Source organism: Convolutriloba macropyga, chromosome 1 (genome assembly GCF_964194025.1).
Source record: "Convolutriloba macropyga chromosome 1, txConMacr16.3, whole genome shotgun sequence".
In the NCBI taxonomy this organism is placed as follows: Eukaryota; Metazoa; Xenacoelomorpha; order Acoela; family Convolutidae; genus Convolutriloba; species Convolutriloba macropyga.
The window spans coordinates 23,549,424-23,575,991 of record NC_134468.1 but is presented as its reverse complement, the minus strand read 5'-3'; the positions used below and the strand labels follow the sequence as shown (position 1 = coordinate 23,575,991).

General features: G+C 35.7%; 3 protein-coding genes across 5 annotated transcripts in view; 2 read left to right on the top strand and 1 right to left on the bottom strand.

Moving 5' to 3' along the window:
• Positions 1-26,568, top strand: part of LOC142347436 (COP9 signalosome complex subunit 6-like) — a 527,653-nt gene that overhangs the window by 236,206 nt on the left and 264,879 nt on the right. The gene's annotated exons all lie outside the window — the stretch shown is intronic.
• LOC142336746 (uncharacterized) lies at positions 1,262-21,014 on the top strand. 3 transcript variants are annotated; one of them, XM_075385665.1, is made up of 5 exons: positions 1,262-1,414; positions 1,681-2,089; positions 2,823-2,972; positions 18,179-18,400; positions 20,530-21,014. In XM_075385665.1, exons 2-5 carry the CDS (start codon positions 1,840-1,842, stop codon positions 20,823-20,825), a joined length of 918 nt encoding a protein of 305 aa, XP_075241780.1. In that variant the 5' UTR covers positions 1,262-1,414; positions 1,681-1,839; the 3' UTR covers positions 20,826-21,014. The 3 variants fall into 3 exon arrangements, with proteins under 3 accessions (XP_075241780.1, XP_075241787.1, XP_075241773.1); XM_075385672.1 differs by having other exon boundaries at positions 1,262-2,089; positions 18,197-18,400; XM_075385658.1 differs by having other exon boundaries at positions 1,262-2,089.
• Positions 21,095-26,568, bottom strand: part of LOC142336736 (C-1-tetrahydrofolate synthase, cytoplasmic-like) — a 42,854-nt gene continuing 37,380 nt past the window's right edge. The window contains exons 11-15 of the mRNA XM_075385649.1: positions 26,196-26,296; positions 25,598-25,775; positions 25,098-25,205; positions 24,756-24,908; positions 21,095-21,376 (exon numbers count right to left, since the gene is read on the bottom strand). Coding sequence (XP_075241764.1) covers positions 21,287-21,376; positions 24,756-24,908; positions 25,098-25,205; positions 25,598-25,775; positions 26,196-26,296 — 630 coding nt within the window. The 3' untranslated portion in view covers positions 21,095-21,286. The remainder of the gene's footprint in view (positions 21,377-24,755; positions 24,909-25,097; positions 25,206-25,597; positions 25,776-26,195; positions 26,297-26,568) is intronic.

Sequence of the window (26,568 nt, the reverse complement as noted above, 5' to 3'; positions counted from 1 at the left end):
TATGATTAGTTATGTTTGATAGACATAAGTTAGTCTACAAGCATAAATAGAAGGTACCAAAAACGTTTCGTTCATGCATTAGAAGAGGTGTTTTGCACAATCTTGAGTGCATAAAAAGAAGATTCAGATACAAAAATACATCTTTGGGATTTTTTTCAATTAACCATAGTTTGCTCAACATTATTTCTTTTTAAAAGTTTGGTTCGTAAACTAAAAAATAAAAAAAACTTGAGATGTTAAGGGCAGCACCAGGTTTTCAGTCGGCTGTTTTTAAGCTCCGAAAATGACAATATATGCAATTCTCATTTTAATTAAGTATCAAAACTTTTTAAGAGTTTTTATCCTCTCGCAAAATATGGATTTGGTTTAGTCAAATAAATGATAGTTTGTAAGCGTAATTATGCTCCAGCCGGATCAGTACATGTACAAAATTAAGGTAGCTGTAGTAGGAGAGTACTCAGGTAGTGGGTAAAAAGATGTTCGAAATCGTTTGTAAACTCATTAAAAGCTCCATTTGAAAAAACATTCCGCTACAAACGAGAAATCTTCATCTTAAAATTTTTTCTCCCTGCTAAAATATTTTTTAAAATTTTTTCTCTGAGAAAATTCAATCAGCAAGAAGCGAACAGAGAAGAATAGCGGTGTCTCTCGGGAGCAAAAAAGAAAATGAAAAAGACCTAATGAAAATTCTGTTGTATCGATATTTTTCATCTGTAAATCTTGTGATCTTCACGGTAATTTAAAAAATTTCAAATTTCAGTTCAGCAAAATTTTATTTGTACCACCTAAGTCGTTTAGCAAGTTTTAGAACTGCTAAAAATTAATTTTTTAGGTGTTCTTTTGACGACCAGCTGTATGAAGTGACACCACAATCACACTCAAACACACACACACACACACAAACGCAGAGACACACATATATACAGGCATACGTAAACAGAAATTGATATCTGGCGGAGCCGATATGCGCGATTCAATCATCACATACTGGATATCTAACATTTCATATAGTTAACTTAAAAACTTATTTATTTAACATACGCTCTCATTACTCAAACTTTATATAGTCTAATTGAAGTGCTCTCGTTTCAGTGAAATCCAAGAAGTAATAATTTAGATTCATAATTATATATTTTTCCATCATCCGTAATCTCTTTTCCCTCATTTCTCTATTCCCTTCCATTGAAACTGAATAGCGTCGTGTATGATTTGCATGCTGTGATAGACGTACAACTTTTATAAATTGCAGGATGGCAAGTCACAAGCCACATGACATGCAACATGTTGTGCAAACAAACACTCTTCTCTGATTTCTATTTCTTCTCCTTATTAATATATCCAAAGCCATAAATGATGCTCTGTATTTTGAAATTTGAAAGCTACCATTTGTCCTTAGTTCCAGTGGCATACAATTGTGACAATGGCTTGCTATTGAAATAGTTCTGAAGCATCCCTCCAACATAGCTGAATTGTTGTCAATTTTTTTAAAGCTGTGTTTGGCTTCATCTAATGACAGCAATCAGTTTGTTGAAATAGCTCATTGTTTTTATCACTGTCATTTTTTGCCCGGGATTTGGCTTAAATTATCGAAAGAAAGTACCCAAAGGCACCGTTTTTATTAATCATTTCACAGTCCAAGAAGACGTAATTGCTTCAATAGCAAACTTCAAATTCTGTGAGCAATTCAACTTTATTTCGAGAGCTTAATCAAAGTGAAGAAAGATAACGGAAAAAACAATAGAATTTAATTTACATTAATCTAATTACTGATTAACAGCTTATCTACTCACACCTGGCTTTCTAAACTTTCTACTGATCCATTGGGATTGTACCCCAAACATGTCAGACGCGTTGGGTGCTTTCGCAGGCGTGGCATGCGTATTCATAGACGTGGCAGTGCTAGTCCTGACTGGTATAGCCCTTGGAGGTGGTGTGTGGGTGGAGAAGATAGATGATGCGGGTGACTTCTTCACCAGAGCGGCCATGTCCTATAAGGGTGCGGGTTTATTCTCCAATGGAGACTTGACAAGCATGGGCATGTGGAGGTACTTTTCAGAACCAGGACTCTCGAGTCCACTACCTTTCAGAGGTTTGCAACATATATCAGTAACTAGTCAACTTGAAGACACTAATGGTTAAAATGGTGCGACTACCACAATTGAGAAGGATCTTGTAATAGAAAGTAGTTCTTTGAAAATCTGACTACTTTCTATCCATATACCAGACTCCTTCTCAATTGTTTTGGAGGCACCTTTGAGTCAATTACTGAGGACTAGTATAAAATAATTCAAGGTCGCACCATCATGGGTACACATTGATGACTTAAGCTCTCAAAAATACATGGTTTGCTGTGGCTCAAAAACTACAAGTCAGATTGTCACAAATTGTAGTTTTTCCTCGAAAAATCAGTTTTTTATAAGCGAGCGCAACAGATAATAAAGTTATGCAAAGAAAATTGGCCTATAAGTGGATAAAATCGATATAGCTAAAATGCGGCAAAAGTTAGAAGACTTATGCTACTGTATTTTTTTGCTTCAATTCAACTGAACTATGGCTCAACCGATAACGAAATGTCGTAATCCTGTTCTTTAGATTGATTTTTTCCAGAAAAACACACTTTTGGAAGAATTCAGAAAGTGAAAACTTTTGAAACGTGAATGGAACCCTTTTACGCAAAGTTCATTTTTGGACCGCCGAAGTTCTGATTGTAGAGATCAAGTATTTACTCGCTTCTTATAGCCCTGAAATTTTAAGTGTTGTTTAACTGTGACATGGAAGATGAGAAAAAATTGAAATTACAGATGTGATCCAGATTTTTGTAGATCCAGAGTTGATGGCAGGGACTGCATGTTACATTGGGTCGCAAGTGTTCGGGGCATCCTCCATCATCCTCATCTCCTTCCAAGTAATGGGTCTCTACACCCACTCTGTGTCCCTCTCACTCACAATCCTTTGGACTTTCTTCTTCCAAAGTAAGAACATTTTTTATTATATTCAATCATACGTTTCTACACCAGGACCAGGTTGTAAACGCTAGAAATAGATGAACTGTATAAATTGCGGTGAATGGGTTGAGTTTTTGTGAGAAGTTTTGCGAATGCGGTGATTAACTTTTTTGTCAGAACCTGGACCCGGAGTACAAAATGGAAAAGAGATGTTATTAAATTTGAGTGCATATGTTTAAGTAAGTGTGTAAGTACGTATGCTCTTCTTTCAAGTATTTGCGTCAACTGGCCATCGGCTGGGTGTTTGATTAGATGTCTTGTTGCTAACGATTGCCCAGGCTAGGGCCCTATAGACCTGAATGGCGTTTGATTAGATCTTCCCAATCCAAAACAAGCCCATTAAGAAAAGTTTTCGGCGGCCGTTGTCCACATTTTTGTAATGCTTTGCTGAGAGCCAGACCCTGTAACTAACCCCTGTTGACCTTTCACGGTAACCCTACAGAGATCATATATGATATCATACAAATCTGAACTTATTATCCTAGTACGATAACAAATCATCAAAACAATTCATTCTAGTACGATCCATGCATGGCACGAAGGAAGTAAAAAATGAGCCTTGCATGGAACTAAGGACATCATACAAGAGCTTTGCATGGCACGAAGTAAATCAACATGACCCTTGCACGGAACCAACGAAATTATAAATGAGCCTTGTTTGGAATCAAGGAAATCATACCAGAGCCTTGCATGGAACCAAGGAAATCACATATAAGCCTTGCATTGAACCAAGGAAAACATCAATGAGCCTTGCATGGAACCAAAGAAATCATAAATGGACATTGAATGGAACCAAGGAAATCATAAATTAGCCCTGCATGGAACCAAGGAAATTTTGAGTGTTCGAAATTGTAACAATATTAAAAACTTCAGGATACTGGAAACTTATTTACACAACAACGTTTAGAACCCAGTGACACAGACATCTGGCTGAACGTAAATTTTATCCCAAATGAGAGGACGAAGCCTTTACTCAGTTTGATTAAGTAAAACCGTCTAAATTTTATTTCAATTCAATAATTGTTCCGACCCCCACTTTAGTGGGGAGGGAGGAACTATATACTCTATATACTTAGAATATGGAATTAAAAAGATTTTTTCGATTTTCGTTTTTTACAGGGAGTTATTGAGTATTAAATTTTTGTGAAAATTCAACTGTTTTTGTTCACATTTTCAGAAATTTTTGTTAAAAATTGGCACAGTTTCGGTAATATAATTTATAATAATATTAAATTTTTAACGGCAGAGTGTTATTGTTACCGTTAGAGATATATGAGCGTTGCTGAATTGTTTTTATGAAGTTTTATTGGCTAAATTTTTCCGAAAAAAAAAATCAAAATTCGAACTTTTTCATAAAAAATTGGCACAAAATATGCCGTATTGGTCCACTTTGTTCAAGTTTGCCCGACGTAGTGACCTAAAAACCCTAACATAGACTCCTTAACCTCCAAAAGAGCGCTAGCTGAACTCAGTTGCCCCAAGAAATTCTTCTGGATCTAAAATTTTGCCGTTTTTTTCATATTTAACTCGATAATTATACAAATGCGTCGTTATTCTTTGTTAATATTTGAAGAATTTCACTCAACAATTGGTCTAATTCGCAAACAATTGGAATACTTGGGCGGTTTGTTGGTCCTGTGGCAAAATCGGTGAAAGGTTCGATATTATCATGTATTCCTAGAATCAGAGACTTTCAATTTTTATTTTAGTGCTGCCTTCTTTCAAAAAATTTTGCTTTTGTTCTTTAAATGTTAATTATTGACAAAAAATTTTATTCACGGCTCCATTAATTACAGCTCCCACTTAAGTAAACCTTAAGCTGAATGTAGATGGAATCTGTTTTCAGAAAACCAAACGGTTTTAATGGCTTTGAGGAATGTACTTTTTTTTAAAGAAATTTCAGCGATTTTTCCAATTTGACAATTTCTTATATTATTGTAGTCAATTTTTGCGTATTCTCACTAAATACAGGTCAAACATTCTTGCCTATAGAGTACAATCTAATTTTGTGGCGGTTTGTTTTAACGGAAGGTTTTCTTGCTTTTGGTACTACGAGTTTTCATACAAAAATTTATTATTTTTGTTCAAAATTGCCATTCTTTCTGTTGTTTTTTTGTTTCTTTGGTAAATTGTCACAATAGATAACAGTCTAACTGAAAAAAAAAATTACAAAGTTTTGAATTGAAAGTTTTTGTTTTCATTTCATATGGTTTTAAGGGCTGCGACACCATTCTCTTGCAGAACTTGGTAGAGTTTTTTTTATTTTTGCCCTCTGTTTGTTGTTAATTTTTGTTGTCGTATGCCAAATATTTGGCGATGAAAGGTCTCAGTGTCCTACTATAGATAAATTATTCAACTTAATAGCTGATATTGGTAAAAAGCTAATGGTTTTATTGACTTTCAAATTAAATTCCTAAAAAGAGAGTAATAGTACTCTCCTACTTATCCTTTTTTGTTCAGATTCGGGTTTATTTTCGTCTTTTACAATGTTGTATCATTTTCTTAACTTCGCATTATTTAGAGCTCCTTTTATTATTTTGTTGAATCGAACAACAAATTCTCCGTGTTTAAACGTTTTGACTGATGTCTTCAGGGCTTAGACAATTTGTTTCAGAAGAATTTTGCGAAATTTAGATAATTTTCATTTTTTGTGGTACTTTCTGCTGTCAATTTGTGACAATCGTTTTACAAAAGAACTTTTTGATGATCAAATGAGACACAAATGAAGATTTTGAGTTCTCCTGGATAATTTTTTACTAAGTTTTATGCTTTCAACAATGCGATTTCGAAAAGTAGTGTGTGAAATTTTTTAGTTCAGCTTGTATATAATGTTATTTTGTAGTCCTATGATTTAGTCTCACCAATAACAAGCGACATTAGTTTTCCAGTTAATTGCAAGACAAAATTTCTACTGTTTACGTCGAAAGTTTTTGTTGTCTATGAATTTTGAAAATATTTATTTTTAAAAAAGGCAATAAATTTTTGAGAATTGCCATTCTTATTTCTGTTAATTTGTGAACTTTTAGCTTAGCATCTCTATTGACAGGTCACTTAATTTGTCCGTTGAAATACATTTTGCTCTTCATAACCGTTTTATTTTCCTCAAATGATCTTTTTGCTTGGTACAACCAGTATTCATAAAATGCTCGTGATTTTTGCATATTCGCCCCTTTTTTGTAGGTTTTTGTTTTCTTTTCACAGTATTTCAGTAATGGGCGTCATTTGATTCACAATTGTTTTCACTTTAATAAAACGCAATAGAAAATTTTCAATGTTTTTAATGAACAGCTGAATGTTAATTGGCTGGGACATAGTTTTCGTGCAAATTTTTTCGTGCATTTTTTTTCCTTTTTGCCTGTATTCGTCGCTCTTTTTGCAGTCGTATGACATATCCTGTATAGTGCAAGGTCTCGATCGCTCTCTGTGGAGGTATAAAAGAATCTCTCAAAGATTTCGTTTGATGCATAATGTTTCTAATCTGTTCGAAATTTTTTCTTTTCATTTAATGTTTTAATAAATTTTGCCCTTTTGCTCATTTCTTGTCGACTTGTTACCAAGTCGAATTGTTATCTTCTCAGTATAAATTTTATCTGATGCCATCTTGATTTGGTTATTAAAGATTTTCAAAAAATGGACAATGAGTTTTGGTTGTAATTAATAATTGAAACCATTTGATTTTTATCGCCCTTTTTTCTGAAGTTATTTTATGATAGCCACAGGTCTCATAGGCCCTCTAAGGTAGATTGTTTTATTCGTTTATTAGTTTGTCGAACGACATTAGGTTGCCGTGTTAATTTTTTCATCTCTTTCTCAATTGGTAGACAATTAAGTGAAAATGTAGATGAGCGGGTTCGGAACTTAATGTGCCAACGCACATTACCGAGCCTCCTTGTTATTTTTATACTTCTGAATTGAATAGCAACCCAAGCTGATGACTCCTGAGCGTAGCTTTAAAGGGTATACAGGACTGTTAAAAAAGTGTAGTCGGTTTTCAATTGTTGGTTTTGAATGGGAGATACTAACAAAAAATTTTCAACTAACTTCCAGAAATTCGTTCAAATAGACCGAATTTTAACAATTTGATCCAAAAAGACTATAAATTGAAATTTTAACTAATTAATGAGCAATAATTGTGTAGTATATGAGAATTGGGGTCATTAATTATAATCAATACAAGACGTTAGTTGAGGAAAGATAATTCAAAATTATTAAGCTAATGTGTTTTCAAGAGCTAAATGTTTTCAAGAACTAAATCAAAAACCGGAACTTGCGATTGTAAAACCAGCTTTACAGCTTTTTGATTAAACTACAAAAAATATGAAATATTTATCTAGGAGTCATCGGGGAAGAAATAATTAAACACGGAGGCTCATTAATGTGCGTTCGCACATAAGCTTCCCAACCCCCAACCCCTCATATCCATGTTTGGCTTAATTATTGACCATGTCGTACGCGAGTGAATTTGCGTACTTGATCTTGAGTCGCAAGTTGTGTTTATGTTCTATGTCCTACTTGCGCGGCGAGTGCGCTTTACACAATTTCCAAATTGAATTCGCTTAGCGAATCGCGTAAGGACTAACGTTTACTTTACTCGAATTGTAAAGACAGTTAATGAAGAATAAATTAAATTGGGCAACTGTACCCGAGAAGCAAAACTAAGATAATGAAGAATAACTCAAATGTTATTCCAGAAGTCAAATAAAATGTGAACAATATTTTCCCGTTGTGGGAAAATGGTAGCAACAGACAAGCATGTGAAGTAATAATGATTTATGCACATGCCCCTCAGGAATGGGTACACTGATTAAATTAAGTACATCGTATGATAAGTTTACTGCACTAAATTATGATGTACGACATTTCTCCCGCTTTCAAAATTAAAATTGCATGAAATAAAATTTTAATAACAATATGAATAATAATAATAATACTTATTCACCGGTTAAATAGTATCAACAATATATTTACTGGTTATCATAGCTAGTCATAATTAATGATATATCAGTTTTCACATGTCTTCTTCATCAATAATCAGTTCATTTGAAGTGCTATGATCGGCTGGCCGTATACGGGGGTCCGTTGGAGACACCTGTCCTATGATAGGCGAGGGAAAGTCGTTATGAATCGGTTCAACTCGAGTAGCAGTGTCCACAATTGTCTGTATCACTGAGGGTTGAATCGATTCGATGTCGCCCACTCGACGCTTCCTACGGGGTGGAGCAAAGTTCGGAGGACACGAATTAGTAGAATCACCTGATGAGTCGTCTTTGTCATATCCATAATATTTGGGACTTTTTCTAGTTCGTTTGGTTGATCGTGTCAGAGTATTGGGGAAAGATGTTGTTGGAGCAGGATGAGATGATTCAATTGTTTCTTGCTGTATATTTGTAGGCGGGGGTGCAATAATCACTTCTTCCGTTATAATTGGCTGATCATGAGCAGCCTCTGGAATTTCGGGTAGTACTTGCGGAGCGAAATTGTCCGGAACTTTTGGCATGCGTACTCGCATTGCGCGAGCAATATTAGATTTGTTCGAGGATACGCCACTACCAGTTTCTCGTTTTCGATGTTTCATTTTCCTGTCTCCTTTCTGGATGCGTGTACACTCTTTGATATGGCTGAGTATCTTAGCTTCCGTTGTCTTTTCATGTGTACGGGGTCCTCTGCGGTTGATGTAATCCGTCAATTTAGTTTTTCGTTCTTCACGAGTGCCAAATTTTGCAATATCGCTATTGCGTACAGTCACTTCCACCTTACCCGGCTCGCGAATGACCGAAGTGTATTGGTCGGTCTTTTGGACGACCGATCCTGGGGCCAACACCTCATACAAGCCGTCCAGGTTCTTCTTCGATCTCTTATGAAGGTGCGTCTTTTGGGCAATGTTTAGTTGGACCGCGTGTTCTTTCAATGGGAGTGGACGGTGTGCATGCGTGGTACGAAGGAAGCGTGATTCATTGTCCGTTGCTTGCCGTTCGCGATTAGTAGCATCCTTAGTCGCCTTGCACATATTGCGCTCAACTTCGTCATCACTCCGGATGTTTCCCCAATGTTCTTCCGGCAGCAATTCATTGGGAGTTACAGTTTCTTCATCTAAATAATGATTCAAAATTTTTTCATAACTGAGGTCAGATGATTTAGGTTGAGTACTTATATTACTAAGTGGTGTATTGGCCGTACACCCGAAGTGAGATTCGAATGGCGAAAGCTTAGTTGTTTTATGTTTGCATATGCGAAGCTGGTATATAATTGATTTTAATGCTGCTTTAATGGTGAACGTATTTAATTCTTTGTGTGCGTCTTTAATACATGCCAAGCGTTGTTTAATTGTACCAATTAACCGTTCAACTAAACCTATTGCACGATGATCATTTGCCGGAGCTGGTATTAATGTGATATTGTTTTTTGTACAAAAATTTTTTACTTGGTTACCTATAAGACAACGGGCTTGATCTATTCTTAAAGAACGAGGAACTCCATGAATTGGTATATAATTGTCTAAAAATTTTATGACATTTGAGGCATTTGCATTATCGACTAATTCTGCAGAAGGATATTTTGAAAATCTATCAATGCATGTTAAAATATATATTTCATGTTCTTTTTCGTTATTAATGGGCCCTGCAAAGTCTATTTGTATTTCTTGGTTGGGAACTATACATGGTGTATGTGCTTTAAATTGTTTTGCGGGAATAACAGATTTCAAGTTTTTACCAATAGCAGTGCAAGATTTGCACTCTATTGCTTTGACAAGCAAATCGCGATTCATGTATGGCCACCAGCAGTGCTGAGCCATACATATCATCCCCCAGCTACCCGGGTGACTTGCATGGAGATCGTCAATGAGGGCCTCTTTAAGTGCATTGGGAATTGCCACCTTCTCGTCCATGCAGACACACCCGCCTGTCACGTGAAGGTCCCGCCAATAACTGTGGAGGTATGGGTTGAGGGCCTTCAGTCTTTCTTCATCCCCCCGAATTATGCAGTCTCGCACTTCTTTTAAGACTGCATCTTTACTTGTCAGTGACGCAATGAGACCTTTGCTAAAAACTTTTCCCAGCACTCGTTCGAACGACATTACTTGGGGGCTATCCGTTAGTGGAGTACTTAGGTTGGAGTGCGAGGAGGATCTGCGTGGCGTACTCGTTGTTGCATTGTCAGTGAATGACACGCGCGGCGAAGCTCTGGTAGATCGAGTGGAGAGAGTTTTTCCTTTGAGAGAAGATGCTTGTTGACTCATTGTTGATGAGATTTGTTTTTTCAATTAAATTGATTGACGAGAAGGAAGGCAACTGAATTTCAGATTGAGTTTGGGCAAAAAGCACTTGATTTTTGTTTACTAATTGAGCACGTGAGTTATTTAAAGTATTTGAGTGTGGCTTACTAAAAAAGGTAGGAATTTGAGGCTGATTTTTGATTGACAAGTGAGAATGACTTAAAGAAGTAAATTTGGATGTACTTTGGTGAGCGAGTGACGCTTTTCTTGTATTTACTAGTCTTTGAGACTCAATTTGTACGGGAGTAGTTGTAAATGGTAGACTATGTGACGCATATTTAGAATGATTTGGGTATTTAGTAACTTGCGTTGCAAAAGAGTCATCTAAGGAATGCATTTTAGTCTTTTGAGTAACTAGTAAAGGATTATGCCAGGCGGGTGTTAATTTGTTAAAAGACTTGCGTACTCGCGATACGAGATTAGGGGTGGTATTAATTAAATTAGAAGTGTTAACTTTTGGAGGATAATATGTGTTAGCGAATACGAAATTGTTTTGACTGGAATGTACTCGCTGATCATGTACACTAGTACAATTAATACCATTGGTGGAATGGATAAATACGTGTCGCATTTGATCCGCGAAGGAATTATTTTTATGAGCTAAATGTACGTCTGGAGCGTGTGTGCTATACAGATGAGTAAATTTGGAGGGGATAATATTAGAGTTGTATTTTTGCGACGCGAGATTCGAACTATTATTTGTTAAGCGAACATGCTGAGCGGGATTTATGTCTAAATTGGAAGTTTGTTTGGAAGAGAATTTTGGACTATTAATTCGCGGAGCGAAATTTGAATTAACGTTTGTTAAGTGTACCCGCTGAGCGGGTTTTATACCTGGAGTAGAAGATTTTTTTTAATAGTATTTTGAACTATTATTTCGCGAAGCGAGTAAGTCAGAAATTTCAGATTGAGGATTGTGAGCTTCATAATCTATGGAGAAAACTTGTTCTGTAATGGTGGTGGAGTTTTTATGTTCTCCATCAATATCAATATATAATTTATGAAGTGAATTAGCTGTGAGATTGTGTTTTTGTTGAAGTAATTGGGCATCCGTATGTATACTCGATAATGTTGCAACTAGAAATTCTTCGTCATATTTGGAAACACTTTTTGCTGGTTGATATGGGTTACGGGATATGTAATCAACTAGGCCCATTTTTGCGCCGGGTAAATGCTCTATTGAGAATTGATCAGGCAAGAGGCGGTCAACCCACCGTGCTAACCTACTATTGTAACTTTTATTTGAGCGATGTTCTTTTAAAATGGAAAGTAATGCGCGGTGGTCAGTTATAACAGTGAATTCTTTGCCATACAAATAGTTTTTAAAATATTCTATCGACCACACCACCCCAAGAAGTTCTAATTCGTTAATACTATAACGTTCTTCACTACTGTTTAAAAATCGGGATGCAAAAGATATTGGTTTCCAACCATCAACCGTTAGTTGTTCTAGTGCTGCTCCCAAACCAGAACGTGAAGCATCACATTTGATTCGCGTTTCAAATTGGGGGTTATAATGCATCTTTTCGGTATGATTTGCTATGCGAGTTTTAATTGCATTAAAATGTAATGTGTGAGTGTCAGTCCAAATATATTTAGTGGATTTACGAAGTTGAGGTCTTAAAGGATGGCAGAGTTGAGCTAAATTGGGAATAAATTTGCTAATATAATGGACTGAGCCGAGAAATGAGCGTAATTTTTTGAGTGTATTAGGAGGTTGTAATGACATAATGGATGATGTTTTGGATTCGAGTGGCGAGATTCCAGATTGAGTTATATTATATCCTAACCATGAAATTTGTTGTTTTGCAAAGTGGCATTTCGGAAGGTTGATACGAAGGTTATCTGCATCTAGTTTTCTAAGACAATCCAGTACAATTTGAAAGTGATCATCTTCTGAACCTTTACTAACAATTAAAATGTCATCTAAGAAACAGAATGTATTTTTAAGTCCAATCAGGGTGTAGTCCATTGCCTTCTGAAACTCGGCAGGCATGTCAGTAAGACCGTAGAATCCTGTTTTGAATCGATATGTGCCTGTCATGTCACCACTGATAATATTAAAATTACAATGATTAGCAGTTTCAGGGTGTAAATTTAGTTGGCTGTAAGCATATTTAAGATCAATAGTAGAGAAATATATTTGCTCCGCGGGTTCTGTTTTGTAGTTTGTTATTATTTGTGATATCGAATCCATGAGTGTTTCAATCTTTGGCATTTGATATTTGTTCCTATGTATTGCTTTATTAAGAGTTTAAGAATCTAGTGCTAATTTTATGGTTTGATTTCGTTTGACTGTGATTACAATAGGTGAAATAAAATATTGGTCAGAACAGTTATTCAATTTTTCTATATGTCCCTCTGCAAGAAGTTTTTTAATTTCAGTATTTACTCGTTCTTGCAAATTGATGGGTACTCTTCTACCCTTTTGATGTTTTGGCTGGAAATGACGATGAAATTTAGATTTGACAATGTGTATTTTTGAGCGGCCAATGCGTGTAATAAGTTGAGGGAATTGATGTGCGATGCGTGTTTTGAATGGACATTGTGATGTGATAGTGTTGACCATACTACCTTCCTGTTTTGGGGTTTGATTTACTGAAATTCCAAGAGCGTCAAATAGATCTCTTCCCACTAGTGGTTTTAGTCCATCACGAACTACTACAAATTCAGCTTCTTCAAGTCGCCATCCATTGCTCGCAATTGGTGCCTGTATCATACCTATCACGTTTATGGGTTCATTGGAAAATGTTTTGAGTTCCTGGGGAGGCGCTGTCATCAACCATCGAGCAAGGGGAGAATTTTCCACAATTTCCGAAGCAAGAGACTCCGGCAAAATACTGCACACACTGCCGGAGTCAATGAGAAGTCCAACATGGTTGTTACCAATTTGTAGGATAGTGTTCTTCGGTTCGATCTGAATTGCAGTACTTGCGATGCTGGCGACCATATTGTCATCTGAGCTATCGTAATCCGATTCGCATTGCGGGTTATAGTTCATATTTTGTATGGCATTTACCGTTTGATCAATTGTAGTTTCTTCAACAGAGTTAACATTAGAGCGATTAGATTTGTTTGATGATGATTTTGGTTTTCTGCACACTCGCGAAAAATGGTTTTGAAGGCCACAATTGTTGCAAGTCTTGCCTCTCGCAATGCATTTGACTCTATGATTAGCTGACCAAGTTAGGCCACAGTTCCTGCATAGTTGGTTTGGTGATCGAGGAGAGTTGGATGTATTTGGTCTCTGGTTCGGTGGTCGAAACGATCGTTGAGGAATTATTGCATTAATTTGCGGAGCAGATTGCGAGTTTGTAATTTGTAGCTGGTTTCTTTGGCCTAATTCCATATTTATGGCCAAACGTAATGCTTGGGCTGGTTCTAAGGTTTCTCGCAACAATTCCCGTTGAATTTCTGGATCTAACATATTTGCAATAAATAAGTCTCTATTGAGGGTGTCTTCCTGACTTCCGAGCTCACAATTTTCAGAAAGTTCTTTCAATTTTCCGAAGAAATGTTCAATAGACTCTCCTCTTGTCTGTTTCGTGGTGAGAAGGACATATCTGTCGAATGTAATGTTGCGCTGACGAATAAATGATGTTTCCATGATTGTCCAAAGTTCTGCTGTTGAGAGACTGTCCATTTTGAGGTGTGGGTTTTGACTACAGACAATTCGACGTCCTTCAGTGCCCAAGCTGAGATATAGCATTGACACAGTCTTTCGATGGGCTTGAGCCCATGGCTTGTCTCCGCACATTATTCCTTTCTCCAATTGTCTCTGGCACCGGTTTTCCCAATTCATTTTTGATTGAGCGTTTCTCGCCAATCTTTCCCGTTCCGATTGTGCCGATGATCCCGTTATCGTAACCTCATAGATCGGTTCAAGTGGTAGTTGTACTGTTTCAGGTTTTGGTTCCAACAAAGTGTCTATTGTGATATTTTCCTTCGCAAGAAGCGCTAACTTGGCCTGCATCTGCCACTTTTCCCATTTCAGTGGCGGATCTACACTAGGTTTATCCCAAAATGGCTCAATGCCAAGTGGAGTTCGTTTTTGAGCTGCTGACTGCGCCATGTCGTACACGAGTGAATTTGCGTACTTGATCTTGAGTCGCAAGTTTTGTTTATGTTCTATGTCCTACTTGCGCGGCGAGTGCGTTTTACACAATTTCCAAATTGAATTCGCTTAGCGAATCGCGTAAGGACTAACGTTTACTTTACTCGAATTGTAAAGACAGTTAATGAAGAATAAATTAAATTGGGCAACTGTACGCGAGAAGCAAAACTAAGAGAATGAAGAATAACTCAACTTTTATTCCAGAAGTCAAATAAAATGTGAACAATATTTTCCCGTTGTGGGAAAATGGTAGCAACAGACAAGCATGTGAAGTAATAATGATTTATGCACATTCCCCTCAGGAATGGGTACACTGATTAAATTAAGTACATCGTATGATAAGTTTACTGCACTAAATTATGATGTACTACAGACCAAATGAGCAAGAGATAGAAAACTTTCAAAAATCCTCACATATTGATCAACAATAAATGGTGTATAATTAAAAAAAATTGTCTCTAACTCTGATCACTTATTAAAATAATTAATGCCAAGTTAGTGGACCAATGAGACTTGTCACTATAAAGACGACGAGACAAGACGAACAAAAAAATCAAATAACAACATCAAGCATTTACAACAAAAACTCAATGTCCAATTTTTTTGAAAAAACTAAAGATAACGAAGTCAAAAAAGAGTTTCAAATAACACCTAAATTAAACAAACTAGCTTGCTTTTTGCTAGAAAAAACATGGAACCAGTCTTTGATGAGACTCGGTAACAAGCAGATAAAAAAGAACAAGGACGAGGTTACAAAAAACGTTCGTCTTCGCGAAAACAATTAATTCAATGAATCTAATTAGTTATCAATTGAAAATTTAGATAGATTTTTTTCATTCATAAAATAAAATATAGACAATCGGTTCTGTCAGTATATTCATATTTCCAGAACATGTCCTAAGTCTACATATAAAAACAAAAATTTCAGACGAAAAAATAAAATTGCGCTAAAATTTGCAATAAAATGGCCTCGATGCCGTTGAAAACTAAATCTAAAAAGCAAAAATTAGGATAGTTGACTGCTTCTTCTCTGAAACGCAATAGTTAGATAGGTGACCGCTGTATAATAAGACTGGGTAATCAGTTTATAAAAAAAGAAACAAAGGGGAGAAGTTTAAAAAACAATTAGCTTAATAATTTTTCGAACACTATTAATTTCAAGGGCATCAAAGAATTAGATAGCAATGGAATCACTAAATATAGTTTTTGTTTTCTAGAAAAGGCGGCGGGATTTGCCATGAATCAGTATATGTCATATCGCTACAAAAAAACGATAAGTTGACAATAATCAGAAATTAAATTATAATTTTGAAAAAAAAGAACTGGTATTGAAGACGTAAACAAAAAGAATTGCACTATCAACCTTACATTTGTTCAATTGCGTCTTTCTATAACACCAATATTTCGACATGCAAGTTGCAGTCAAGGAGACTAGAAAACATGTAGACAAAAGCAGCCAAGTTCAAATTGAAAAAAAATACATCTTTATATCTTCTCAAACATTTGATTCCAAAGTCATAAAAAAATTAGCTATCAAATGAAATCTGCAAATAATTCGTCCGAAGCAGGCCACTACGACATGCAGTGTACGCAGTGAATTACGCAGTGTACACAAAGAACGATAATAAAGACAAAACACCAAAACAATACCATAAGTTCAATTGTGCTTTTCTTAGTCAGCAACAACCTTATAAAAAGCCTGTTTTTATTGAGTGTATCTAAAAAGTAGGCAAAAAAACAGCGAGAAGTGCGTTTTAAAAAATTTTTGTATGATTTTTTTAAAACATTTGATTTCAAAGTCATAAAAAACTTTAGCAATTGAGTAAATACGTTCCCTTAATCATCCATAGGAACACGATAAGATCTGCAATTGACCAGAGTTTGTCAAAAGACTACAATAATTGACAAATAACGACCAAAAACCAAAAAAAAATCATTAAATTCTACTCGAAGACAGAGACCAAGAAGCTAAAACAATAATCTAATCATCTACAAACCAATATAATCAAATGTACCTACCTTTAAAATGCCCAGAAAATCACACTTTGAATTGTCCATAAAGTGACAAGAGTGTTAAAAGAACCTGAATGATGGGAAAATTACTAAAAACTGTAAACTTGGTACGAAAAATTGTAGTATCAAAGAAGAAGTACGATTACTTAAAAAATTAGATCAAAGTAAGAGTTAAACTTCAGTCGACTAGAAACCCAATGTGACATGTGTTTGCTGACCTTAAGCTAGAAGTTGATCAAAAAAAGAAAAGAAATTCGCAAAGCTCAGTAAACCTTCCTTCATTTACAAAAATGGATTTTTAAAGGTCAAAACGACCATAAGCTTTCGAATAAAAAGCGAAAAAGGTTTCTTTGAAACACCCTAGGAAGTAAACCAGGTGAACATGTCATTAGTAGGTTTCGATTTTAATTGTTTAATTCAGTAATCAACTTACAAAATGAGGAAACGCGAACATCTTTTCAAAAAAAATCAGTTTTTTGGACTTAAAGAACTAACAATTAGAGCAAATCTAGCTTGGCTATTGTTGTTCTTCTATTGGAAACAATTTTTTGTTCCAAATATTTCTAGCGAGTAACCGCAAACGTTTAATTTAAGTACACTCTCAAAGGATCCACAATTAAAACCGGCCTGTTTTCGAGTCACCACAAACGGTGCCAGCAGTTTTTATTTGCATTAATGCTGTAAATTTAAACAAATTGGACTACAAAAGCCTATTTCGAGCCATTTTTGATGGAAAGGGCTAAAATTTGACAAATTTAGCAAAAACTCTAATCCAAAAAATTGAACCAATCAGTTGATAAACACTCGTTTTTAGAGGTAAAACGAACAACACCATCCTTTCCAATTTTATCAAGTCTTTAGCAAAATTGGCAAAATATTGCATAAAAGTACGGAAAATGTGAACAGAAACAGCCAAAATCTGTCAAATGTTCACAAAAACTTTAAACCTCGATAATTGTGCGGAAAAAAAGAAAATCAAACTTTTTATGTTTTTTTTACTAATTTCAGTGATATTGTTATTATCAATTTTAGTGGTTATTGTTATTACCAAATTGAAAAATTTTTGTTGACAAAAATAGGGAAACCGTGAACAAAACAAAGGATTTTGGTCTACTATGCACAAAGATTTAAACCATTATAGTTCTCTTTAAAAACCGAAAATCAAAAATTTTTTTTCAATTCCACATTCTACGCTGGACAGGCTGTCCAATGATACCACTCACAATTCTCTGCGATCAATATATCGATCGGCGAAAATTGTGAACCAAAAAAACCGTTTGAGTATATTGTTCCTCCCCCACTAAAGTGGGTCGGAACAATTATTTGTACTCAATTTGGTTATTTTTCTTCCTTTTAATAACTTCAAAATTTATTTGCCATATTTAAGATTAAATCTATTAAATGATTATTAACTTTTCAATCCCGTATTTCCATAATTCAAAGGGCTCTCGAGAATGGAACGAAATAGTCTAATTTTAATTTAATCAGGTCAAAATTCAAACTTTGTTATCATGCTCAATTATTGTTGAGCTTTTTTGTCACAGTTCATCTTCTCAAACCCCTGTCACGATCGGGTTAATTCATTGAAGGGGTTATTTTGGCAGAATTGTCTTGACAGAGTTGTCTAATTCAAAATTTGATTTTTAATCAATTTCGCGCTTTTTTTAAAAGTTACCTTACCTTATTGAAAGTTTCTTCTTTCAGATCAGCAAAATTTAATAGCTGAAAAAAATTCTTCCTGCAATTTGACTTTTACAATCAAATTTGCATTAGGCTCCCTGCTCTTGACAGGCAATTCAGTAGTTGTTCACTACTTCCAGACGACATTTCAATACGAAAAAGTGGGAAGATCCCAACATGTAGCCTGGGCTTCATTTGGAGTCAGTGTGCTCAACATTCTCATCGCCTCATTCAGACTCTACTTGTCTATCACTAACAACCAACAGAGCGAAACAGAAGCAACAAATTCCAATGCCATCAGTCCTCCAATGTCAAGTAGAAACATTCTTTACTATACATTAAGTTAATTCGTCTGAAATTTTACTGTATTTAGACGGAACCAAAATTGCAAAAACATTCATTTAAATTCACAGTTATATGAAGCAAAACAAAGTGGACGGACTTCACTGAAACTTTGATGAGCATAACTTAAGTGGAACTTCAATAGCAAAGAAGCTAACACAAACATACCCGGCAGATTGCCGGAAAATAGCCGCCGTTGATTCCCATAACTCTATTAGGATTAAAAGAAAAGAAAATATCAACAAAAATTGATTTTGGTATAAGAACATTTTTAAGTGCAATTTATTTTGATGTCATTTCGTAATTGAACATACTCCTGTCTCTCAGTGAGAGGCTACAAGGTCTAGTATCAATACCAATAAGCATTATAGATAGTAACTAAAACGTATGAGAACAAATTTCAAGTACCGGGCATCTAAAAATGGGCTATATGGGTTAATCCCGTTTCTATTTCTGACTTTGATTTTTTATACTGACTCTCTTCATTTTGAATTGCTTTGCTGAGCAGCTGCTGTTTAAAAGGACTTTGAGCAGAATGACAGAAGAGTGAAACTAGCCTAGAGAAGTCAAAAAGATTTCACGCAAAATGTCGAAACAGCGGCAGGGCAAAATGGGTAAAGTGAAAAAAAAGTTCGACGAAGTAAAAAAAACATAGCCGGAAGAATTCCGGAAACGACTCGAAGGAGAAAATTGCCCATACTTTTGACTACACAACTAGAACAACTATTGTCAGCCCTGAACCTCCACAAACGCCATAAAAAATTTAAGGAAGAATAGAACCGGCATTCAAAAACAAATTGAATAAAAAACTAGAAAAACTTACTGAGTTCTTTAAATAGTACCAGGAAACATAAAGCCGAGTAAAATTCCTTTGCATCTAGAGCAAAGAAAAACTCGCAAAACAATGGAACAATGGGCAAGTCATAATAGGCTAAGAAACTTGTCTAAGACTAATAAAAAGGAAAACTGCAAAAAAAAGATAAATGGTTTAAAATTTCTTAATTTTTCTGCCAATTTTCCGACGAAAAGATTGAATTAGACCAATAAAACTTTAGTCATTTGGTAGCTGAATATTCCTTAAATAACAAGCTTCTATTCAAATCCCACTTAAAGCATTAATACAAAAAAACAGGCAAAAAAATCATTAAAATTGACCAAGACCCTCCAAATTAGCATTAAACTCAGAATTAACTACTTGAAACCTTCAATTCCTATCAAAACAAGCCTAAAACTAATACCATATCATAAACAAAGCTCATAACCATCAAAAGTTGGCAAAAAACTGCTGTGAAAAGCCGCACGTGAACAAAAAATTTCGCTCGCTCAGAGAAAATTTTTTCACACATCAATTTCTCGCTCTCTAAAAAACAGTGGTATGAACAAAAAACCACTCTCTTTTCGCTCCGCTCTTAACTTTTGTTCAGCCCAAATTTTTCTAAGCGTTTCATTTCCCGCTTCAAAAATCACTCCAATAAAATTGATTTAAAAAAGGACTTCTCCATTGCTCCTCTTCGAGTCGTAAAAAATAGGAGCGCTATAATAGCCGGCTGAGAAGATGAGGGCGGCTATTAACAATACGAATCCCACAATTCCGGCTGTTTTTTTCAAAATCATGTAATGGAGCTTCTTAAAGCAATACTGAGAATTTCGGGATATTGAAATCTACATACCTAAAAATCCTTTTTAATAGTACTTTGATAGTTTCTTTCCCGAAATATGTGCCATTCGTATTGATTCGTTTTTATTGCTGAAGATCCACTCATTTTATGCGCAATAAGTTCTCCTTGAGTTTGACTAACCTTGTGTAGAGATGCCAAACTGGCTGAAAAACTGGATACAGTTGTTCATAAATTTGAATGAGAGTGCGAGCGTACGAGAAGTGGCTCAACCTCTCATTCAAATTTATGATAGATAGTCGCTAACCATGGAAATCTGTTAATGTAATCTCTTACGCAAAGTTCTCTTCTTACTCAAAGATAGGCCAGAGTTTTGCAGAGCTGATTGTAATTTTTGTTGGCACGAGACAAGATCAAACTAGACCTAAACCAGATTTTAGTGTCGCAAAAACCACCCGGAGAAAGATTACAAAATCCACATTTTAGATGAATTGAGACGTCAATTGAGCTACATGCAAGCGCTCTCCCTTTCACCAGGCAGTGGCGATATTCCACCGCTGACCTCTCGCAAAATTAGCTCCAATGGCAACAGAGTATCAACAGGTGGCGGCAACGGGACCCTCGTTAACTACAGGTGGAGCGATTTGGACATGTCTGTTGCACATCACAGGGGTGGGGCGCTGGGAAGCAGCAATACTAGTTACATTCCCCCCGTTAGCCATTACGCAACAGCTGACAGAAAAATTAGCCATAACAGACAGTCTGAGTCGAGAGATCGCTGAAGAACAGATTGGAAAAGACATTTGAGAACTATAGTTTAAACTAATATCGGAAACAGACCTTAATAAATTTAAATAGTACAAAAAATGGTGCACATTAATCAAATAATAGATTCAAATTTCCATTTCAATGCCTGAATAATTTTTCCATTTTCCCAAAGAATGCTTCAATTTGTCGAGTGTCCGAACGATTGCACCTCGCTGTTGATTCGATTAAAATAATAATCAATCGGTGCTTATAACTTCATCTCATTATGTAACTCTCAAAACCATTAACAATTAAGGTTTATTTTCACGATTGCAAACTATGCTGAACGTAAATCTAGAGTACGAAACCCACGTATAAAACAAATCAAAATTTCAAATCGGGTATAGATTATTGAAGCGTTCAAAATCCACTTCTACGATGCTGCTACAGGACAGAACACAAGTTTTAGCAACAGAACAAAGCGATTCAAATAAGTTTAAAATAGCCCGTCAATTTGCATTGTGTCGGGGTCAATTTCAATGTCCACAAAACAGGGTCGAGTAGGGAGACCAGGCATGGTTGAGATCTAAAGCATTACATCAACTACAACTAGCACACCTTTTCATTATCTTCACTTTACTTCTGCAATATCTACACAAAAAATTATTGTTAATGAAAAAATCAATGCCAGTCATTAGATCCATAAAGAATTTTTGCTAAACTTTTTAACATAGATCCCCAAAGCAGTTTTAGCACAGGCACAGCTACTGCTGTTCGTTCCTTAGTTTTATACTACAACATAACCAGGCGAGCTGTGAGGCGGGGGGGGGGGTTCGGGAGTGCTGTGTTACTAGTGGAATGAGGTGGAGGTGAAGTAAGGGGAGCAATTAAAGTCTAGAAGACAGCGAGCAATTAAAAACTCCATTTCTGAGAATCCATGAAAACATAACCGACTAACGATCAAATGACTTCATTAATGGTTAAACATAGCCGGCAGATTGCCGGAATAGCTGCGAAAGAATAGACCTGCCTGCCATATAAGAGATAGAAACAGATACAGATCTAAATTAAAAAAAAATCGACGCCGCTCAAAAAACTAAGCTAAAAAACATTCAGCGATAAATTAATAAAGCTTGCTAAAATTCATTTCACAGAAACCTCTTATTAGGGACCTTTACTGCACATAGGAGTTCCTTTGACCTTAAACAAATTCAAATTAAACTTAAGTTTTAAAGTGCAAAAGTCATTTTATTGAGTGAGGTAAGTCACGTATGATCAAAATCAAATCAGGCAAAAAACTTTTGCTAAACAGAGTGAGAAATGACGTCACGCGCGCAAACGCCGTTAGTGCGAGGAAGAAGTCATTCAGAAAATTTGACTTTTTCAGCTTTGCTGTGTGAACATACGTAAAACGAAAAAGAGCGTCAGACGGCGAAACAAAAAACATAGCAGGACAAGTCCAGAAATACAATCCAAAGAATTGAATGAAAAACAGGTTTAATGTAGCTGACCAGCAGATCAATTTAACAATCCCAGCCAAAAAGACGAAATCTCCAAAGTTGAGAAACTAAAAGAATCAAACTAAACAAAAAAACAATTATTCCTAAAACTCTAGAAGCTTTTAACCTGAAGGCCATTTATGACAAAATGCATATAGTCAAAAACTCACGCAAAAGACTTGAAAGAAATTAATTTGACACTAAAGGTAGATAATCTCGAAAAAATGACAAATGCTTCAAAAAGAAATTTGAAAAAAGCTTCAAATGAAAAGGAAAAATTTAAAGAAAATTTTTCGAAAATGTGTCTGGAAAAAATGTTCGAATTCATTCTTTCTCTGTGGAGTTTTGTCTTGTAACTCATCTGCAACATTTAAAAAGTTTCGTTGGCCAAACAAAAATAGTTAAACTCAGAAAATCACAAAAAAAATTCAGAAAATTTGAAAACAATTAAAAATTTAAATTGCAAGCTTTATTTAAAAAATTACTTATATTTGCAATCTAAAAAAACAGAACACTATTTTGTTGCCACTAGAAACTCTGCAAAAAAACTAGCAAACTCAATAGCAGCAAACCCCTGGCCACTGAGGAAAAAGACAAACTTCAGGAAGTCCAAGAAACTACAATTTGAAAATCGCTAAAACTTTTAATATTAAAATCTTGAATTACATTCCCCATTACCACTAGAAACTATGCAGTAACCTATTATCAAAACAAAGGAAATGTTTTGGCTGTTCAGGTCAGAGAAACCTAAACATTGACAATTTTCAAAAATTTGAAAAAATTGGCTAATGCCATGGCCAATAAAAATTTTGCAGTAAACTATTAGTAAATCCTAGATTCCTGCCCCCTGGAGCTGGAAAACTTGAATAATGACAATTAAAGACAGCAAAATCGGAAAAAACTGCAAGTTTTATTTAAAAAATGGGTAAAATTCGTGAAGTTGAAATAACCTATTATTGTGACACCAAGAGCTGAAACAACAAAAATATTCAAAAAACTTGATAAAATTTTTAAAATAAGAATAAATTATCGTGTTTATGTTTGGTGTAGCAATACAAATAGCTCTTAAAATGGCCATAAAAAGTAACTACGTCTTGCAAAAGACCTTTAACAACTTTTACAAACCTCAATTTCAGACTGGTCCAACAAAAAATCAGAAAAAAAGACGAAAAAATTGTAACATTTTGGGCTCAAAAACTTCTGAAAATGACCTGTTAACCTTGAATTACGGCCTTCCCAGTCTAAGTATTTGAAGAACTAGTAAAGGCGGCTAAGGGCCTCTAATGAAACTTGATGCCCGTTGAGCTTTACCTGTTTATCACGCTTTGAAAGCTCAAGTCATGAAAAAAGGTGTGAAAACATCTTACAAAAATTTAAAAAAAGACAGAGCACCAATACAATCCAATTCTTGGATTGTAAAAAACCAAGAGCACCGCAATAAAGCTACGCTCAGCTTACAGCTTCGCAGCTCTAATAAATACCACTATAACCACTCATAAAACTTAAAGTGAAGAAATTACAACAATTTTGAGGCACTTTTCATTTGACTTTTAGTAGTGAAACGCCACTACTTGGAGTTCAGCAATTAAAAAGGGTGAAATAATGAAAGGGTAATCCGTGGAACTGCTCACGAGTTAACGGTTACGTGAATCTGCTTGTGAGCACCGAGAAGCGGTTCAAGATATTAAGTCAGAATTTCGAAGTGACTTCTGCAGAGTCACGCAACCATGCTTAAAACAAAAAGCGCGCAGTACGTTTTAAAATGACGAAAGTCGACGGAAGTCAAGTTCTGGCTCAGTATGAACTTCTGGCATTTTAACCTCTGGTACTGGAGACTTTCGGCATTGTAAAATCTGCACATGAGTGTTTTAAGCAAGCATTACAACATACCCGGCAGATTGCCGGAAAATAGCCGCCGTTGATTCCAATAAGCATGATTGGGATTGAAAGAATAGAAGATATCGAAAAAAAGATTTTTGTACAAAAACATTTTTTAAGTCCGATTTATTTTGATGGCATTTCGTAGTTGATCATACTTCTGTTTCTTAGAGAGAGGCTACAGGGGCTACTATCAATGCCAATAAGCATAAGAGATGGTAACTAAGACTTATAGGAACGTTCAAATATCGGGCATCTAAAATATCGAAGTTCAAATATCGGGCATCTAAAATTGGGCTTTATGGGTTTATCCCGTTTCTTTCTCACTTCAATTTTTTATTCTGACTCTGTTCATTTTGAATTGCTTTGCTGAGGAACTGATGTTCAAATTCATTTTTAGCAGAATGAGAGAAGAGAGAAACTAGCCTAGGGAAGTCAAAAAGATTTCACGCAAAATGCTGAAAAAGCGGCAAAATAATAAAGCGAAAAAAAGTTCGACGAAGTAAAAAAAATAGGAGCGCTATAATAGCCGGCTGAGAAGATGAGGGCGTCTATTAATAATAAATGCACCAGTTATTGGGTACTAACCGTTCCCACTAGTGGGTAGATGAAGCCACCTCCCACACTGGCTCTCATATCTCGGATGGGCAGAACGAACCCTTTTGGGGCTCCCTTCAGATCAGGGTTGTGTGAGAGTGAGAGATGTGTCTTTGCCATACAGATGGGTAAATTACCCAGACCCTAGATTCATGAAATGATTTTGAATTTAATAATGCTAGAATTCACGAATGCTATGTTCCCTAGCATTCTAACCAAAGGTGATCTCAAATTACAACTCTAGGTGCTCTTTATTATTCGCTGTAAGAGTCTGACATCTGACATATTTGGACGAAATAACATAACAAAATAGCCGAAGTGACAAATACTTACCAATAATTCGTATTTCTTGACTACCTTTTCAGCGTGATCTGAAAGAGTGATGTCAGCAGCACCATAAATCTTCTGAGCTATTACCCGAATCTTTTCCACAAGAGGCAACTAAAACGATTCAAATTTAATTAATGGCCGTCAACAGAAGCAGACAATTGAAGAACTAGAAGCATGAGTATAAAACTGGTATTTTATTTTATACATCGGACTGAAGATATTCTTTTTTTTACATAAGAATTTCGGACGCAAATTGTCAAATGGAAAATTCTTCTGATGTGTTAAGCGAGAGATCCGGCATTAACGTCGGAAAAAAATCATCTCATGAACTACGGGTTGGTGAGGGCTTAATATTGTAGTCTGTTCAAGTGGATTGTCGGTACATTTCAGCCTTCCTATTCCTGGGACGGAGATGTCTTTAGTGGCAGAGTTGGCTACCAGTCACTTCGTCATCTCAAACCACACAAACTAAAATTTTATTTTTATCAGAAATAGGAAGGCACCTCAAGTTCGTAGAGAAATTGGAATTCATTTGGTAGCTTGGATGCTTTGATGACAGCTTCTCCCAACTTAACAGCACCCGCTCCACCCTTGGAGAAGTGTTCGCATATTACAGCATCGAATGCACCCGAGACCCGACACAGTCGTTGAACAAGCTCAAGCTCTTCACGCGTGTCACTTCTACAATTCAAAGACACATTGTACGTAGCAAAATGTAAAAACTCGGGATTTTGAAATGTAAGCCTAATGACATCTACAATATTGTCTACTCAACGACAGGCATGAATGTTCACGTTTCGTCGCCATGAAAGTAATTAATTCTCGAACAATAGAATAGTTCACAAAGGTAATCAGGAGCACATGTATAAATATAGGATGTGATGTTTACCTACCTTTGAGTTAAGATGTCGCATTACTTGAATGACGTCAAGTAGACAGTAATGTAAAAAAAACTCATCCACAGATTGAACACGACTAAGTAGATACTTAAAACCTGTTTTAAATGATTTCATACCTTATTTGAACATTGAATTCGTTTCACAGCAGAAGAATAGTGAAAATCGATTACTGAATGATACAGTGAGTTGCCTGATTACTTACGAGAATGTGTTGAGAGCTACGACCACAGGCACACCGAAGTACCTCGCATTCCCAATCTGTTTTCCTAGATTTGAAAAGCCATTCTCCACTAGCTCCAAGTTCTAAACAAGACACAGCGAAGAATCAAACAACTCAGTTCGTTTTAACTCTATGCTGTATCGTGCTACCTTTATTTTGCTTACAAAAACTATAGGACGCATATAACTTAAGGAAGTTATTACAACCATAAACAACGAGCCTCATCATCAAGGGAAATCTGATTGCTTTAAACAATAGTATTTTTATCGCCCTGATATTTTATCCTACTATCACGTTATTGCCATTACATACCCTCTTCTAGATTATTTCAATGTTACATCTCATAAATCTAATC

What these genes read in the sequence shown, in the direction of transcription:
- LOC142336746 (XM_075385665.1), top strand. Translation starts at nt 1,840, where the DNA reads ATGTCAGACGCGTTGGGTGCTTTCGCAGGCGTGGCATGCGTATTCATA. An exon ending in TTGGACTTTCTTCTTCCAAA is followed by an intron (nt 2,973 to 18,178) that starts GTAAGAACATTT and finishes AATTTGCATTAG; the next exon opens with GCTCCCTGCTCTTGACAGGC. An exon ending in CATCAGTCCTCCAATGTCAA is followed by an intron (nt 18,401 to 20,529) that starts GTAGAAACATTC and finishes TCCACATTTTAG; the next exon opens with ATGAATTGAGACGTCAATTG.